This window comes from Meriones unguiculatus, chromosome 5 (assembly GCF_030254825.1).
Source record: "Meriones unguiculatus strain TT.TT164.6M chromosome 5, Bangor_MerUng_6.1, whole genome shotgun sequence".
Lineage (NCBI taxonomy): Eukaryota > Metazoa > Chordata > Mammalia > Rodentia > Muridae > Meriones > Meriones unguiculatus.
In genome coordinates this window covers 131,828,201-131,847,251 of record NC_083353.1, presented here as the reverse complement: position 1 = coordinate 131,847,251, position 19,051 = coordinate 131,828,201, and the positions used below count along the sequence as shown (strand labels likewise).

Below are 19,051 nucleotides of genomic sequence, written 5' to 3'. Positions count from 1 at the left end.
GTGCAGCCTGACCACTGGCCTGGCGGCAAGGAACTCAGAACCGCCCACAACTCTTAGAATTAAATGGAGACTTTGTGCTGTAGAAACATGGGCACATTTTTTATTATTTTTTCCTTTTTTCCCTGGTGCTGTTTGAGGTCCTGTCCTGACTTCCCTCAGTGATTCTACTTGGGTCTGAAAAAAGAAAGTATGTATAAAGCGAGAAAAATTCTAAGTGGAATACAATAATTCTGAGACTTTCAAGATTATGGCAAGCTGAGACAGAGGCTCACATCTGATACAGGCAGAACTCCATAGAAGCAGTCTATTTACATTTCAAATCAAATCTCTAAATTAAAGTTGTTTTAAACTAATGTTTCACTAATAAAAGTCAGAAAATAATTTTCTGGCTTTTTTAAATTTGTTTTAATCAAAACTCTTCTTTGGTGGAAGGGAGTGAGGCTCACCCGACACCCTGGCAGTGCACCCGGGAGGCAGCACGCTGCCTTTCTGCTCTCTGTGTCCCCCTCCAACAACCTCTGCGGAGACCCGCCCCTCTAGCAGACTCCCTGAGGCAACCCTTTATCTCACTTTAAAGGCGGGGTCTCACTCTGTCACCCTGGCTGGCTGGACTTCCCTGTGTAGACCAGGCTTTAAACTCCAACTCACAGAGATCACCTGCTCTGCCTCCCGAGCACCGGGCAGCACCATCCCCAGCCTAATAAAGTCTGTCTTTAAAGCCAGTACTCTGTCACCTCAAATGTTATAACATACGGGCTCTAAAAGGAACCGTCTCCTCCGCTCTGCCATGGCGGAGGCCAGTGACTAACTTCTTCAGAGCTCCTGACTGTGGAGCTCCTGACCGTGCTCCTGTTAGCTTGGCCATTTACTCCAACCTTTCTGACCCAAAGGTGACTTTAGCCGCACCAACAGGGTACTGCCATCTTTCAGAAGGAAATAACATTAAGCACACCTAAGTGCCTGGGCATGACCACACATGGCCAAGGTTTGCAGCTGGAGCTCTACAGCCTGCCACACCACACCAGAAACCCTGGGCATGCAGGCGCTGCAATGAAGGAAACAACCAGCAAGGAACATTTAATATTCTTCTATTCGATCATTACATTTTTTAGTTTATTTGTGGGCATGTGTATGTGCGTGCACTCATGCCTGCTTATCTGTATGTGCACCACACGAATGCAGTGCGTACGGAAAACAGAACAGGGTACTGGAACTGGAGTTGGAGGTGGTGGCGAGGGTCCAATGTAAGGGCTGCGCCCTCCACAGGAAGGGTAAGTGCTCTTCACCACTGAGCCATCTCTCTTAACCCTCACCAAACCAGTTTTTAAAAAGTTAAAAGGAGGGGGCTGGAGAGATGGCTCAGAGGTTAAGAGCACTGCTTGTTCTTCCAGAGGTCATGAGTTCAATTCCCAGCAACCACATGGTGGCTCACAACCTGGTGTCCAGATGTACATGCAGGCAGAACATCGTATACATAATGAAATAAATAAATAAATAAATCTTTAAAAAAAAGTTAAAAGGAAATGTAGCCAAGTATGACATTTTACAGTATAACCCCACAGTTCCTTAACATCTGAGGTGACAAAACCACTGTCTTTAAAAACAGACTTTATTAGGCAGGGTATGACGATACACACTTTTAATCACAGAGCTTGGCAAGCAGAGGCAGACAGACCTCTGTGAGTTTGAGGCCAGCCTGGTCTACCAGGGAGTCCCAAGCCTTGGGAAGCTGAGACAAGAGGCTCACAAAGTTCCAGGCCAGCCTACACAGGGAGACCTTGAACAGAAAACAAAAAGAAGAGGTGTGTACTGCATGATCTTACACATACGTGTGCATACGCAGGTGGATCCTATCCTGCTAAGGAAAAGGCCAGCAGAAAGGTGTATGTCTGACCACGGTGGTGTCCCCGTTTCCACCCAGGCAGGAAGCCTGGGAAGCAGTCTGTCTCTGTCGCCCCTTTACTCACTTTGAATTCACTAGTAAATTCTGAAATCCCTCATCCCACCATCCTCTTCATCCTCACATCTAGGCTGGGGCATGCTTCAGGACCTCTGTCTAAAGCAGCTTGAGGACAGGCTTACATCTGTAGTGTAATGAGAGGTCAGCCTCTCATCGCTAAGCTACTGCTCCTAATTCAGAACTGGGATAATACCACATCTTGGTTCAAAAACTTTTAAAGTCGTTTCAATACAAACTTCTAGGTCTAGTTTTTATTAAATCCTGTGATGTGACCCACACCAAATCTGTAAGTTTGTTTTCTACCATTTATTAATCGCCTCCCTCAACAACGAAACACCATGTTGTCGTCCTTTGTCCACCAAGCTGCGGCAATCTTAATTTTAAAATGGCCTTCCTTAGGGCCTAGGTTTGGCTCAGGGGTGTGCTTAGCAAGTGCAGCGCCAAGTACAATCTCCTGTGCCCAAACAGTAACAGCTGTGGTAGAAAAAGCTAGCTCAGTCCAAAGGATGTACCACGCACTCATGAGGATCTGACTGACCCTGAGAACTTCCATAAAAACCTCTGGGCATAGAGCCTGAAGAGATGCTACTCTAGTTAAGAGTGACTGCTGTCCTTCCAGGACTGGGGTCTAGTTCTTAGCACCCACATCACACAGTTCACAACTGCCTCTATTTCCAACTCTAGGGGATCTGACACCCTCTTCTGGACTCCTAAGGGCCCTGCACTTACACAAGCACACTCCTACACACAGAGACATAGACACACACATAAAAATTATTCACTAAGAAACTACATTGAGACAGTCGACAGAAAGCCTGAGAAACGATAACCAAGGTTGACCTTTGGCTTCTACAAGCACATACATACATACAAACACAAAAATGTTCCTTTTCCTTCTAAGACAATAATAAACTTTTCCTCCTTTGCTAAGATTTTCATGTCTCCAACTTCATTTTTGTTTCAGACTTCTGTGGCTTATTAACAGTCAGTACGCACGCTGTACCCACAAAGTTCCATACTCCCTGACCCCAGCCATCCCATACCACCCCAGAGATTCAGGATAACCCTAAACGTACACAAGGGCTCAAATGTTGCTGATTGATCTAGTAAGAAACACAATCATGCTTCAGCCCAGCCTCTTGTTAGCACACGCGTGGCAACTTGGGCAGGTCAAGTGCAGTCCTGAGGGTGTCACGGAAGTTTACTGGGTGCCCTGTTCTATGGGAGGCCCTTCAAATGCAATACAGGAACAGGAGGGTGCTAAGCCCAGACCAAGGACTTCTTTCTCAGTATCCTCCAAGGAGAATCCTGCTTGGGAGATGCTGCCACAACCATGAACTTCTCTGGGCCAGCCATGCTGCAGGCTGCTGGGGAAGCCGCCATTTTCACACCCAGTGGCACACACCTGTATTCAGCCCAGGCACCAGTTCTCAGGTTTTCTAAGTAGGCTCTCTAAACACAGGATGAGAAGAGCATGAAGTGCCCTGTTAAGACGGCCTAATACAGCAAATACTTGTTTCATTCTACGCGTACTAAGCACGTACCTCCTCACACTACTCCACAACCAAGGGCTACTTTAGAATACTATGGTTGTATGCGCTTGCACAAGAAACTTGCTGCGTGTGGTGGTACGTGCCTGTCATCCCACGTGGAAAGCTGAGGCTGCGAGACTCGAGTTCCAGGCCAGCCTGTCTCAATAAACAAATCACTAATAAAATGTTCAAAATACAGTGTTTGAGAATATCTAACTTACCAATACCCATCAATAGTTTTACAGTACTTTCTCTCTTCCTAAGGAAGTATTTTAATTTGACTATTTTACATCAAATCAATTAAAATACATGGATCTTACCAAATGTAAATGACAAAAAAAAAATATTTTTTACACTTTGATGCTCAAATCAAGACCTTCAAGCATATTAGGCAAATACTGCACTACTGAGAGACAGCCTCAGTTGACATTTCTGTTTTATAAAATTGATATTTCACTTTAAATTTAAAGACATATTTGAATTCAACAATGCTCAATGACTGGGTCTCAACACAGGCGTCACTACTGCCTGCACTCCAATCTTGGGAGACACGTTCCAAAGAAACTCACCACTGCGAGTGCCCTTTACTGTGGTGACACACAGAGACAGGCATGGAGGCTGAGTGGTGTGTCCCTCAGCATCCAGGGAGGGGCCTGCTGGTGAGGGCACCTCCTTGAAGACCACGAAGAACATGCTTACCCAGAGAATGGCTTTTGCTACTGATAACAAGGGCTCTGAGCTCTGTACACCACACACACTGAATGCTGACATCCACAAGGCTTTACAGAAGATGGCCAACAGTCCAGCCTGCATAACGCCTGCCTGCCACTTAACTCCTGAAGAACATGACTTCAGAGCAGGCATCTGTAAGTTACGTGTTGTATGAAACAAATGGGAAGGGCGTTAGCAGCACTGTGACTTGGTTCGCTCTCCCTCACAAACCCAGCAGGCCAGGACTGGAACCGGAACATTCAACGAAGAGAACACTTGACCCTTCACCAGCATGCCGGCATGGTCCCACTGACATCCCTGACAGGAGGATGGGCGGGCTCTGGACTGGCTGCAGCAATGGCAGGAGAGCAGAGGCACACTACTCAAGAGACAGGAGCTGATGCAGAAGTGAGCTGAGGCAACTGGGCCTTGGAGGGTATCTGCTAGAAGTCTCCCATCGCTGACAGCAAGACACATAGGAGTGCCTGCTAAAACAGCCCATTATGTCTCAGAGAGTGGGAGAAATTTTCTAGACATCAACGTGACCACTGGGAGGAAGTGAGCTGACTGAATGGCGGGCAATTAAGCAAGAACTCTGAAGTTGGCTATGCTAGCTGGAAGCGGGAATGTGGGACACAATCAGGGAACATGAATTACAAAATGTTCAGAACAAAGGAAAGCAAATCCTGCTTGAGATGCTAAAGGAAAGTGTGAGTCATGTTTTAGGAGGCTTTCAAGAATAGAATTCTAGTGAAATTAGCTTTGATTAATGAGCTCAGCAAAGGCCAGGCACCAGTGTGCGACAGCACTGCTCTCGGATCCAGGACACTAATATGAAGCACCCTATGGTCTGATGGGGAGAGGGGTGAGACAAAGCCTAGCGGCCCCGAGACATTCAACCTTTATGGACCATCAAGGGGAAGATTTCATTATGGGAGCTGATAGAAGGTGAAAGGGTGACTTGGAAATCTGGGACGGCAGGGTACTTACTACCCAATCTGCTTTTTTCCTTGTGAGCAGTGCTCTGGGACAAGCCTCTAGGACTTCTCTGGACAGAAGTGTGCAAGCTGCACTCTACTAGGGGAGAGGGGGAACGGACTAAGAATTAGATGTATTTGCAAACTGATTAAACAAAATGATTCAGAATGCAAGGCAGATGTGGTGAACACCATCCTGATACTCAAGAGGCCAAGCCTGGAGCAAGGACAGTTCAAAGCCAGCCTAGGCTATACAGTGAGACCCTGTTGCAAAAACAAACCAAATAAACCTAAAAATGTTCATAAATTCTGCAAGACTCACTTGACTTAGGCAACACTGCAATCAGTAATCTGGGAAAAAAATTTAGAGTTATCCATCAAAACCTGGGAAGAATGGCCCAACGTAGGGTACCAGAGTTCAAACTGAAAGCAATTTAAAAGATTAACTTCAATACAGAAAATGCGAATTACAGTTGAGTTAAAATGTTAATGAAATGTGGGAAAGATGGTTCAATCTATGAAATGCCTGCTGAACAAGTATGAGGAGGTGAGTTTGTGTCCCCAGTGTCCACCACCCTGGGCACAGTAGCGCACACATGTAATCCCATCCCTGGGGAGGCAGAGATAGAGTCCTAGAGATCACTGGCAAGCCAGGACAGCTGAACTGTGAGTTACAAGTTTAGTGGGAGATCATACGTCAGAACAAAAAGTGAAGAACATCCAAAGACACCTCCCCCATCACCTGCACAAAGCCGGGCAAACACCTGGGCACACACACAAAAGAAAGCAAATGTTAAGTGATGAACTGTCATGTGCACTGTTTTTACTGAGAAGAATGAGATGGCCACCCTGCCACACAGATTTTCACATTCGGAGGCCCCGGGCTGAGATGGGTCGGAAATAAGGAAAGTGAGTGTCAAACTATTAGGTGTGTCCAACCTTCCACACCTCAACACAACTGCGATCTACACAGCACACAGCAGTAGGTCAGTGCACCTGGGGAAGTATTCCCACCAGGCCAAACCCGACAGTCAGGCACAGAGACTAGTAAGTGCCCTCGTGAACTACAAGGAATAGACACAACCAGTCACCAACATCAAGAGAGTCCAAGATGTGGCTGTGGAAACCTGGCACACCCTCCAACAGCGGTGAGGAAGACACAGCTCTGAGAGGCCAGGCTGAAATGTGAAAGCAGAAACTAGTTTGAATGAGATGCCCCCATACGTCTTGGGCACATGAAGGTTTGGTGCCCAGCTGGTGGAACTGTACTGGAAGGATTAGGAGGCGTGGCCCTATTTTGAAGGAGGTGTGTCACTGGGGATGGGTTTGAGGTTTCAAAAGCTTCCCATCAGCCGTGGTTGGCTCTTGCTGCCACCACGCCCTTGTTCTACCATCACAGACTGACCTGAAACCGAAAGTCCAGTTAAATTTCTTTGTGAGTTGCCTTGGGCATGGCATTTTATTACAGCCACAGAACAGAAACTATGACAACGGAGAACCGCCAGTCCGGGGCACGGAAGCAAGAGTTAACAAACAAGGCTTTCCTTTGAACCCTGCCGTTGGGCTGAGGAACAAGGCCCTGCACACGTTCAGAGTGAGGCAAGCAAAGCGCCTTTACAAAGAGACAAACCACACCTGCTCACGCTGGCTTAGTGACTCCACCATGAGACACCACTTGATTAGACTATCTCCTCTCAAGGTTTCCCTGTGGAGCACTGTGCTCACCTCAGCCTCATCTACTACAACTTAGGAACAAAGTTGCTAGTTACCAATCCTGTTTCTACATCCAGCACTCAATCACCTGGTAAACTAAAAAAAGTCCCCAAATCCTGATGACTTACAGACTGAAAATAAAATCCTCAAAGGCACAGATCCGGAAAAATGAGAATCAGACCTTACACATGGAATCCAAATCCAGGTTCTAAACATCTGTGATTTTGCCTTTTATGACAATGCCAATTAAAAACTGACAAAGATAAGACAAGGGTGGCCAGGGAGTTAAAATGAATAAGACAATGTAAAATGCACCACTTTAAACAAAGGGGGTATGGCAGTCAATTTCAAATACTACTTTTGCTCTCCTGCAAAAAATCACCTAATTCTGTGGTAAGAACAGGTCAAGTTACACGGGGAATAATTCTAGTTAACACTGCCCCATGGCTGACGCCAGTAGGTACAGGACTAGCGTGTCGTTTACCACTGCTTTAGGATGGAAAGCACCAAAAAGGCACATGTGTAAAATATTTAGAGAAGCCAAGGAGGGGCACCTAACTGCCACAAAGAACAAGGACAAGAAAGGCCCTTTAAAGAGAAGACTTCTAAACAGCGAGCATAGGATTGCCCAGAAAGGCTAGAACAGACAGAAAGCAGTGTGTGTGGCCCAATGCAAGAAAAGCTCCAGGTTCAGTGGCTACAGAGGGAATAAGATTGATGATAATTGGCCTACACACTTAGAAAAGTGTTCAACACGTGCACAGTCATTCAAGATCTAAAGTTAAGTCACACTGTAGAAATAACACTAGAATTAATTAAATGGAGAGAAATTAACCACTAACAGTAGTAAACCATGAATGCCATGATCTAGAGTTCCCAAATTTAACCAAACCTGAGAAGAATGTCTGCAGGGAGGTTACAGGGAACCACTGGAACTATTACATGTTTTTATTGAGGGGGCACACTGACTTCTTGTGGAAATCAGACAATTTGTGGATGTCGGTTCTCTCCCACCTGTGACTCCAGGGATCAAATTTAGGTTGTCAGGCTTGAAAACAGGTGCCTTCAGCCACCAAGTCATCAAACTGGCCCTTCAGTGGAAATCTTAAGTGTGAGGACTACACAATTCCAATTCTATGGCAGCCATAAGACTGGAAGAGGACAAGACACAGCAGTGGGGAATGCCTGATGTCAAGATAGTGGCACAAGGAATGAAGCAAGGACAAAGATGAAGGGCAGATGGCAACGCACAATAAATGACTGGGCACAAGTGACCAATAAGGAAGGGCAAGGATAATCCTCAGCGTTATGGCTCAGATTACCTTGGAAGGCGGAGGGGCAGGTGGATATGAAACCTCATCTAAAAATACAATGTAACACACGGATAGAATCCTATCCCACCCTGAAATGAACAGGAGAAAGGATAGGAGACCACGCAGAAGCAAATGGAACCCCAAGTTCTCCGTAGAACACACCAGGCTGGTGATACATAGAAGGCAGATGGACGGTAGGGTCTAAGTTCAGGAGAGAGGGCTGAGCATGATGCAATGGTTTGCTGACGCCGCAGAGACGCACAGGGGTTAAGAACAGGTACTGCTTCTGCACAGGGCCCTGAGTTCGGGTCCCAGCACCCACCTCAGGAGGCTCACAATTGTCTATATCTCCAGCTCCAGAGAGTCTGATGCTTTGGATTTCTTTGGGGACCCATGCAGATGTGCACATACTCCCAGCCCCAGGCACATGACTAAAAATAAATCGTTTTTAAAAAGATACATAGGTTTGGAAGTCATCACTGTACAATGACCATTAAAGATATCGGACCACATGAGATCAGCAAGCCCAAAGCCTAAGGAGTCTGAGTGAGTTAGGGGCAGAAGGCTGGGGAGTAGCAACCATTTAAAGAATGAAAGCCAGCTGCCTCAAGAGCTGAAGGAGTTAAAATGTTTAGACAGAAATCAGTCTAGCTGGCGACAACTACAGAGAGAAACTGTCTATCAGAACTGGACTAGATATGAACTGTAGAGTACCTTTCAACACCAAAAAGCTAATCAGAAAGTGAAAAATAATTTATCATCGTCACAGGAAAACTACAGCCACAGGCATTTGCCTTTGTCAGCCCTGGGGCTGTTTTAGGGCTGGAGTGTGGCAGGGTTTCCATCACCAGGACAACACAAGTTCCACATCTACTCTCTCCCATTTCCCTCCTAGAGTCAGTTACACTGTCAAACAGCTAGAACACACAATTCTCCACTAGTAGAAACTCTAACACTGGGCTGTAGTTGGCTCAGCAGTGAAGAGCACTGGCTGCTCTTTCAGAGGACCTGCGATCAGTTCCTAGAACCCACATGGAGACTAACCCACCTGTAACTCTAATTTCAGGGGATCCACCCCCCTCTTCTGGCATCTGAGGGCACTGCACACAAGTGGCGCACAGACATACAGACAAATACTCACACATAAAATACAAATAAATCTTCAAACATTCCTCCCTCACCTTTACCCGACTAGGGCTATGAGCAGAAGAAGAGAACACAGAAAATTTCTCCCAAGGGTAGGTAAGGGCATATCAGAAAACTGCTCATAGCCCAATGTCAGAAAACCCACAGACTGTACATGTGGGAAACGGGGCCGCAGTGTTCACGAGTGTTTAAAGTGTGTTTTTGTTTCCCATTCTGTGCAGCCTAGAGACTATCTAATGGACACATTTAAAACTGAATCTACACACACTGGGTTAAAACACACCGCCATTTGTGCCCCAACAGTCCCCGCAGGGCACCGGAGGCAAGGGTGGCAGTTAACATGACCTTTGCTCTCAGTGTGGACTGCGCTGCAGCCCTGGCAGGTGATGGCGGCACCTGGCCTCTTCTAGCCACATGAACTCCCAGAAGAAGCCGTCGCCACCCAGGGCTTCTTCCTCTTCTGCTTTTGCCCTTTTGTCTCTCACTTCCCCCTGGCCGTGCCTATTGCTCACGAATGTTTGCCATAGCCAGTCATGGCACTAGAGCTGACGCAGCTGCCTACCCCGTCCTGGAGACACAATGCAGTTCCTACTTGCGGTCTGCTATCCACATTTCAGTTGTCCTCAGAGGACTGCTTAAAGGTGTCCTCCGGGCCCAGTTCGCAAAGCAGAAGAACCAGCACTGCAGAAAGGACACTGAGGAGCTTCTGGCTGCAGCAGTGGAATCGGAACTCATTTGGCCAGCAGCAGGGTGGGCAAGAAGGCCTGACACCACTTGAAGGTATCCCGTAGAAACTAAGTGTTCCAGAACCCTTAGAGAAAAGACAAACAATGCTTCCCTGCCACAGTGCCCTTCCCAGGACAAGCAGCCCTGACACTGTACTTTGCTGCAACAGTCCCTTACACAAACACTGTGTAGGTCCACGCAGTCATTAAAGGCTTTAGAAGGCCCCTAGCTGAGAGTGTGGTCACTTGCTTTGTCTAATTTCAAGAAACAGAAGCAAAAGGTAGTTTCTTGCTGAACTCCACATGCAGGATGGAGGAGGGAGGCTCAGCAAAGATGCTTCCAGCAGGCCTATGTGAGGCAACAAAAACACTTTCAAAAGATCAGGGTGTTCAAGCCAGATAAAATAACACCCAAAAGCACTGCAAATAAAAGGCTCATTTACCCTGCCCAGCAGTGTCAGGTCCCAACACTAACGCAGCCCAGGACCTTTATGACACCTTCCTGTGGCTAGTTGGCCTCAGTAACCCCTACCACCCCTTTTGATGGCAGCTCAAACGCTCTGCCTTCCTGGGAAGGCCTCATGGCTCCTGAACAGGGGCTCCTGCAGCTGGGCCCTGATGCAGGGCTGCGCAGAGGAACACCACTGTAGACTGGCTGCCCGGCTGCCCGCCCATCACCTCGAGCTAAGGTAGGTGCCTCGGCACAAAGGAACACCCTAGGCCTGCACACAAGGACAGTCCACCTCTCCAGTCCCTCCCTTCTCACCGCCTAGGTGGTTCAGTCCCTCAGTGGTCTTCCCATTTCTGATCTCCCTGCTCTTGGATCATTCCCTATATATTCCTACCCACTGTAATCTTCCCAAAGCACAGCTTTAATTAAATGTACCACACTGTGTGGCTGAGATGCTGTAATCCAGCTTTCTCCAGGCTCAATGGCCTCATATTCAATTGGACAAAAAAAATTACCTAATTAGCATGTAACATACAGGGACACACCCAAACTATGCTAATGCTCTCCCTCGAATGTCCTTCACTCTTAAATGATCATTTCACAGCTGAGTTCACGCAAGAAACTTTTCTATCCGCCCACTGGCAATCTCCGCTTCCTCTGCTCCCTAGGTGTCTCATTGTTTGAACTGCAGTCATTTGTACCCATTCACCACACTACTTACAAGACAGAATCCAGCGCATGGGAAGATAATACCTCACACTGTCTGTTCTTCCAGGGACCTAACAGTGCTGGGCAAGAAGCCGAATTACAATTAGCCTCATTAGAAGTATCAGGAGTCTGTGCCGCCTTCATTGCGAACCCATACTAAGAACACCAATGGGGCAATACGTGCAATTCGGTACTAAAACTTTCCCACTCCAGTCACAGAAATAGGAAGCCTTTTCTGCTTGGCTCGATAATGGCCAACATATGGCAAATCTCCTCACCAGATGTGAAAGATGCGTCCAAATGAATGAAATGGATCTCTGTTGTAAAAGCACAAAAAGGGCAACTCCTCAGTGCTATAAGGCAGCCCCTGCTGACAAATACAAAACGCCACAGTGCAAACACTGCATGGTGTTTCCCTGACGGGGCCTGTCAGCAGGCCAACACTTAACTATGTGAAAACGCTCAAGCTGGTAAAATTAAATTGCATGAAGCAAGACACTGGTACAAGATAGTATTTCCAAAAATGGATCATTATATAGGTTCTCTAATCTCTCAAAGGATCTATCTTTAAAGGGCTATAGAGTGTAACCTGAATTTCCTACAACACAGGGCCCTGTAAGGTACCTCATCCTCCAACCCTAGTGATGAATGCCTTTAACGACAGCGCGCAGGAGGCAGACACATTTCACGTTCCAGGCTAGCCAAGGCTATAGTGAAACTCTGCCTAACATATACATGCATACATGCATATACACACATACACACACATACACACTTACATACAAACAAAAAAGTACAAATGATCTTGCTCTCCAAGCCTGGCTCAGACCCTCTGCTCTTTTATTTCCATTTCTGTCTGCTCTGCCTCACCTCTTCAGCATAATTATTCCAGTTTGGAAGCAAGCAGTTGTGCCCAGGAGAGCAAAGAGCAACTTAACTAAGAACTGAGACTAGGAGTTTCATGATTAAAAATGAGCTAAAATCCAGCCCCATGATTTGACAAAATCAAAAACAATGCTTGAGGCTCAAAACTATGCTACTGTTAAAGAAAATGCTGTTCTGTAATATTAGCCTAACTGGTTTTGATTCAGTGAGATGGCCGGTGGTATTGTTCATCTTGACTCAATCGTAGAGGCCGAGCTGCGTCTCATGAAGCCATTCTGTAGATTTCTCAGAACACCCGCTCACAGTGCCTCTTACTCTGTAAGACAGCCAGCGTGCGCATGTTCACGGTAGTCATACACCCGAGTTGAAGTGTTGGCTCTTTTTAAGACATGATAAGTCACTTAAATCTGAGTTCTTCTCTCCCTCCCTGTATGCACAAGACAGTGCATACCCACTAATGAGTAAGAACAAGCATAAAAGCGCTTCAGAAAACTGAAGACACGACACAAGGTGCCACTGAGACTCCAAAATAAGCTTTCTTCAGGAGCAAGCCCTCACTCTAAGTCTGAGCTCAGCTGTAGACTTTTCCCAGGGAAATTTATGTTTGACAAGCAAATCTGTAAATAGCTCTGAAGGGGAATTATCCAAGAGGAGAGGAAAAAGAGAAGTGAGGCAAGCCTTGCAAAGGGGTGACGCAAAGAGCAAAGGAAACACTTCTGTAATAAAGAGAGAGCAAACCTGGATCTCAGCGGTCACCGTTGAACGACCTCTACCGCCCTCCACCCCCGTATTTCTGGCCAAGTCATGTCACCTCTCTGAGCTCCAGTTTCCTCAGATTATAACCCACGAAGCTTCATGACTACCTACACGCACTGTATTACGCTCCTGCAGGCCGGGCCAGTGCACACTAGGGGATAAGCTGTTGAGAAGCTGGATGTATTCCTGGTGAAAACAGAGGCCCGAATAAGGGAAGAGGACACTCAGCTCCGAACCAACTTTATGAATCACACTGGGAGACAACGTCCATACTATAAAGCAGTTTCGGCTGGGTGCTGAGGATGACCGAGAAGACCAGTCAAAAGCCCAGGTCACAAAAGCACCGGCCACAGCAGCTCCTGCACATGCACCAGGCACGTGTGTGTGTCAGCGTCACAGGCTCTTCTCTGCCTCTGACTCTACTTTCTTAACCTTCACAAACAGGAAAGCTGGGACCCACAGCAAAGGCCTGGGATTCGGTGTGCCGAAGATAGACGGCGTCAGCAAGCATGCTGCCACGCGCATCTCGCGCAAGTGTCGAGTTCCCAGCAGATCTGGCGGGCTGCACAGTGCTTACTCCACGCTGCTCAGGAGTTACAGGCAAGTACGACAAAGCCGGGAAAGGGAGACTAACTTCCTCCCGGATCAAACAAAGGTAGTAAATGACTAAGGAGTAAGAACGTGTGCTCCCTGTACACGTGTGAACAGATCTGCAAACGCGGAAACCCAGCAGCAGCAGCGAGGGCCGCAGAGTCCAGGAAAACAAGGAGCCTGTGTGTGTGGACAGAGTCTGCAGCAGCCTGGGCTGCCAAGCAGTCTAGCATGGGCTCCAGGGAAGGCGACGGACAGTTCAAGAATTTGAGAGCACAGGGAACACGGGCAAACAGGAGCTCAGCGTGCTCAAAGTGCACGACATGTGTTATGAAAATGTCACAATGAAGCCTCTCACTTTATACAACTAATACATGTAAAATTTTTAAACCAAGCTTCAAACAAGAACACATTCCCATAGGCAGCTAGCAAGGCTACAGCTTTTGCTTGGATTCACACCCAGAGAATGTGTCTGGTCGGAACACCACGTGGCCTGTAATTGTCAGGGTTTTCCCCAAGATCAGTGCAGACCACCCAGTAGGGTGGCACCATGCTTCAGCACTTTTCAATACAAAGCTGTGCCACGTGGGGAAAAGATGTCCTCCAAAGCTCCCCTCCCCGCAGAAGGGTGCCTGCTTTCCCTTTGATGAAACAACTGATACCTCTTTATCCTAAGAACCTTTCAAAACCAAACCAGCATTTAGAGGAACCCTATAAACCAGCGGTTCTCAACCTGTGGGTCCTGACCCTTTTAGGGTTGAATGACCCTTTCACAGGGGTTACATATCAGATATAGACTAGATATTTACATTACAAATCGTAACAGTAGCAAAGTTACAGTTACAAACTAGCAAGGAAAACAACTGTATGGCTGGGGTCAACACAGCATGAAGAACTGTCTTAAAGAATCCATTAGGAAGATTGAAAGCCACTGCTGTAAACATTTTTAACTATTAAAGCAAACTTAAAAAGTGTCTCTATAAAAATTTGGGCTGAAGCTCTGAAAGATACTGTCAAAGGTACAAATAACTGAAAACAGTAAGACAATGAATGCTATCTGTATACGTGTGATCCGAGATCCGCAGATATATAAACACTGCACTTTCAGGATAATTAAGAACCAAGAGAATGATAAATGAAAATGGTGATTTAAGGTGCGCTAATAGGGCCAGAGAGATGGCTCAGTAGTTAAGAGCACTGACTGTTCTTCCAGAGGACCTGGATTCAATTCCTAGCACCTGCATGGCAGCTCACAACTGTAACTCCAAGACCTGACACCCTCACACAGACAGACAGACAGACAGACATGCAGGCAAAACACCAATGCTCATAAAACAGATTTTTAAAAGGAATACTAATAGCTTACCCTTGCTATTTATGGATTTTAAATACTGACAGCTCTGCTTTTTTCTGCATTTAAGCTCATCAACGGTAAACTGCTGACAGAGAGAGGGGATCCTAGAACCTACCCCATTCAGCCAAGAAAAGAACACTCTATTTCTTTTGGAGACCGACCCCTGGATCCCTACTTAACAAGTATGGACAATGTGAGCAGGGATGAAGGTGAAAAGCTGGGTCTCACTGGATGGTTAGGGAAGGACAGGCAGGGCCCCAGTGCTCACCATATACATCACTTAAGTTTAACTGAATTTACCATGATTCCAGTTTTCAGTTAACCAGTAACAAACATTAAGCCTTACAGTAAGAATTTTGGAATTTCGGGTTCTTTTAAAAAACGGAAATATAAGAACATGATTTTGTTTTAATCCCAGGTGTGGGATATGAGGCTGCTTTGCAGCAGACTTTTCAGAGGATAAATAAATGCTGGAGCCCCACTGGGAGAGGGGCTGGTTGCTGGGGTGCTGGTTGATGCTGGTTGAAGTCTGTTAAGTAGTTGTGAGTAAAGAAGAAACAAGAAGAAGAAATTAGATATCCTGACAGCGAAGATCAAACTTGCCCAAAGGAACTCAGTGTCCCGACCCCTGACGCTACTCAGGGATCCTTTCCTTTCCTCTCTATCGTTTTCTTCTCTCATAGCTTGGGTTAGGGCTCGAAGGGGAAGAAGGGAAGGGGTCGAGAAGAGTAGAAGGAAGAAGAACCCACAAAGTAGTGAAAAGCTGATAACAAAGCCTGAAAATTCCGAAGCCCAGACACTTTCCCACTTCCCCAGCAGGCCTATATGAAGCACAAGGCCTGCTATAACACCTGAGACTTCACATTCCCAGAGACCCTAGACCACACCCCAAAACAGAGTATCCATGGCTGAACTTCTCTCATTTTACACATGTACAAGACTCTATTCAAAACCTTGTTTCAGACATTATCACAACAGCTATTTATGGAGACAAGCAATACTTAAAGCCAAGTAGCCTTTAAAAACACAAGAGAAAACATAAAATTGAAATGCCGCAGTGGGAAAGGGCTGCTGTATCTCTAATGTCTCACTTGGAATCCACACAGGTGCTGATAGGCAGTAAATCAAAATTATCAAGTCTCATTCAAAGGTTACAAATAATTAGCACCAAAAGAAACTTTCAAAAGTGGACTGAAATTTTTACATACCAAAAATAACTCATTTGCTGAGTGTAGTGACACACACCTGTAGTCCCAGCACTAGAGAAGCAAAGTCAAGTAGGTATCTGTGCATCAGAGCCAGCTTGGTCTAAACAGTGAGTTCCAGGAGAGCCTGGAAATACACAGCTACACAGTGAGACCTTGTCTCAAAAACAAATACCACATTCATTTACCTAGGTTTTCATTACCCTGGAGTTTTCAGAAAACCAATCCCCAAATTTAGATGCATTTCCCAAAATCCACTCTTTGCAACTACAGACCTGAGCAAGATATTCTTCAATGGCAGAGACAGAAACAGTGGGTAAGCCCAGGCTGTCCAGGCCACTTACTGTCTATCTGACTTTAGCACCTCATTTTCTCCATCAGCAAGGCAGGAGTTAATAGGAACACTCCTGCAGATAATAAACAGGATGTATAAGCAAAAGGGTTTGTTAGCAAGCGGCGCTGTAAAGTGTTCTCTTATGGTCTTATCATCGGCCACATTATCCAAATCATCTGCACAAATGCCTTTTCCTTCCGCAACCCTTCTGCTGTCTGTAAGACTGAATCCCTTCTTTTCTTTTCTCTCCCTCAGGGCAGAGACCCTGATGTGAAGCAGGCAACCAACTCCTTCTCCTTTCATCCCCTCCGTCCAACGCTGGTAAACAATATTATCCAGCCAGTCAGCAAAACCTTTACCTTGAGACAGAAGTCCCATGGAACTACTACATGAAAGCACTGGTCACGCTTCACTAGGTATTCCCTTGAGACTTGAACAAAAACTGCTGGGGAACAAGGAAGAAAGAAATGAGAATATACCTGTTTGTTCGTTTGTTTAAACAAAGTTCTTCCACCTTAAGCTTGCTCTCATCATCTCACTGAGAGAGGCCAAGGTGCTTTGCATATAAAAATCCAGGGGCAGCCTTTCTGCATATGTCAAATCTAGCCCAGTCATAACTTGCCCATCTGTTGATCTGAACGTAATGATACAATTCTCAAACAGCAACATGCTTGCTTAGCTGGTCCTCCTACATTCAGTTATGGAAAATACTTTCCCCAGCTCTGTGAGAACGCAGGCGCATAACCACTAAAGCGACGCCTAGGGTCTTTGAGGGAACAGAACTTTTCTAATGAAAAATGGCAAAAATGAAAGTAATGCTTTTATCATTTTCTATAAAATACGTTTTTTCCTTTGTTCCTGATGTTTGGAAATTAATGTCTAGGATTAAAAGGCTGCAGAGGTTTTTTTGAGAAAGAACTTAAAAGTTGGGTGGGTAGAAAGGAGGAGGGGTTCTGGAAGGGCTTGGGGTAGGGGAAAATATGATCAAAAATATTTAAAATAAACATCGTTTTAAATAATAAAAAAACTGCTGAGGGCACCTTTTTATTTGCACAATCATAGTTTCTATTCTTTGACTTACTTGCAAGCAAAGAAAAAAACAAATGCTAGGACTTCCAGCGCTGTTCTTAGGGCGGTTTTCCGAGTCTAATCTGTGTCACTACTAACAGCAAGTCCTTCGAAGAGCGCAGAAAGTGCACCCAATGATGCTTCTCGTTCTCAACACATCCCGACAACTGGGAAACCTAATCAGTCCTCTGACTAGGAGGAAAACACCCGGCAGAGTGAGGGCAGACCCCACACTTTCATGCCTTGGTTTTCTTCTGAGATCAGGATTTTTCCAAATAAAAGTACTTTTACGAACTCATGCAATAAATAGCATAATTTGTCCTATCTTGAACTAATTTTTCTCCCCAAACAGACACAAGTGCAGCTAACTCAGATACGATGGATGCCCCGTGGCCACGGGGGAGAGCGTATAATAAAGTTAATTGTTTTCTATACCCTGAGGCATAAGAGAAAAGCCTTTCGGTGTTTGCGTGTGAAATCGAGACAACGCGGTAGGCAAATAACGAGGCTTTATTGACTTAAAAGTCCGGAGTCTGACCGCTTCAGGCCGGCACTGCCAAACAAGGGCAGGACGTGCCTCCCAACCACCACCTTAAACCTAACTTTGTTGGTCTGGCTTCTCGGCAGCGTGGGGCTACCGCCAGGGCCCTTTCCGTAAGGGGCTTCGGTGACAGCGCATCCCGAGCGGTGGAGGAGCCGGCGAGCGCGTCCCGAGGGCGGCGGCAGCGCCCGGCCGCCCCAGCCGCTGCTCCAGACCCACCTCGCGTCTCCTCACAGCGTCTCCCCAAACTTCGGGAACCGAGCGGCGACGCCGAGCCCCGGAAAGCAGCGCCGGTGGCCGGGAGGCGGCGGCTGGGGAACAGCCCGCGGTGGCGCCGGCGCCCCGTGGCCCCTGCGCGGAGGGGACGGGACGGTGGGCCGGAGCCGCGGGGCGCGGGGCTGGCGGCGCGGCTCCCCGAGCGCAGCCCGCCGCCCGCGCCCCCGCCGAGGCCCGGGTGAGTGGCAGGCGCCGGGGGCGCGGCCCCGCCTGCAGCCGGGGCGCCGCGCACGGCCGCGCTTCTCCGCTCCGCCGGGGCCTCCCGGGCCGGCCGCCCCTCGGCCCTCCCGGCCGCGAGCGCCGCCCTCGCCCCGCGCCCGCTCTCACCTGTCCGCGCCGCCCCGGCCGCTCTGCCTCCTCCGCCACCGCAGCCCGCGGCGCGCGTCCGCCGCGCCAAGCCCCGCCCCGCCCCGCCCCGTGAGGCGGGGCCAAAGCGGCCGCGCCGGGATCTCGCGAGGCTTCACGCCCAGGTTTTGCAGGTGTCCTCCCTGACGTCATACGCACCGGGGCGGAAGTAGCCTTTTGGCGTCACCGCCCGTCCCGTTCCTTATCCCCACCTTCACCGGCGGAAGTTCGGGACGGTCTAGGACCTTCGCATCAGTCCCGTCAGTGCTAGATTCTCTGTCATCCTTACGTCACGGCCCCGTCTAGTTAGAACTGGTTCTGCCTTCCCCTGAGAAGGGTCTGGTGTGCTGCTGCACTGCTCACCTGCCCTCAACACGCCGCCAGACAGAGCAAAGATGGCTCGGAGATCACCTCACGCTGCGGTTCTGGGACTCTCGAGAAAATCCTAGAACAACCTTAG

General features: G+C 47.5%; 1 protein-coding gene across 5 annotated transcripts in view; it reads right to left on the bottom strand.

Annotated features, from left to right (window-relative positions):
• Stk38l (serine/threonine kinase 38 like) overlaps nt 1-18,664 on the bottom strand; it is a 53,374-nt gene extending 34,710 nt beyond the window's left edge. For 2 of the 5 annotated variants that reach the window (XR_009592024.1, XM_021646006.2), the window contains exon 1: nt 16,721-16,806. Coding sequence is in view for 1 of the 5 variants with exons in the window: in XM_021646006.2 (XP_021501681.1) it covers nt 16,721-16,739 (19 nt within the window). In the remaining 4 variants the exon portion in view is untranslated. Of the gene's footprint in view, nt 1-16,371; nt 16,422-16,720; nt 16,807-18,189; nt 18,322-18,573 lie in introns of those variants that run through there. The other 3 variants (XM_060384503.1, XM_060384504.1, XM_060384505.1) reach the window with 3 other exon arrangements.
• Nucleotides 18,665-19,051: the final 387 nt, after the last annotated feature.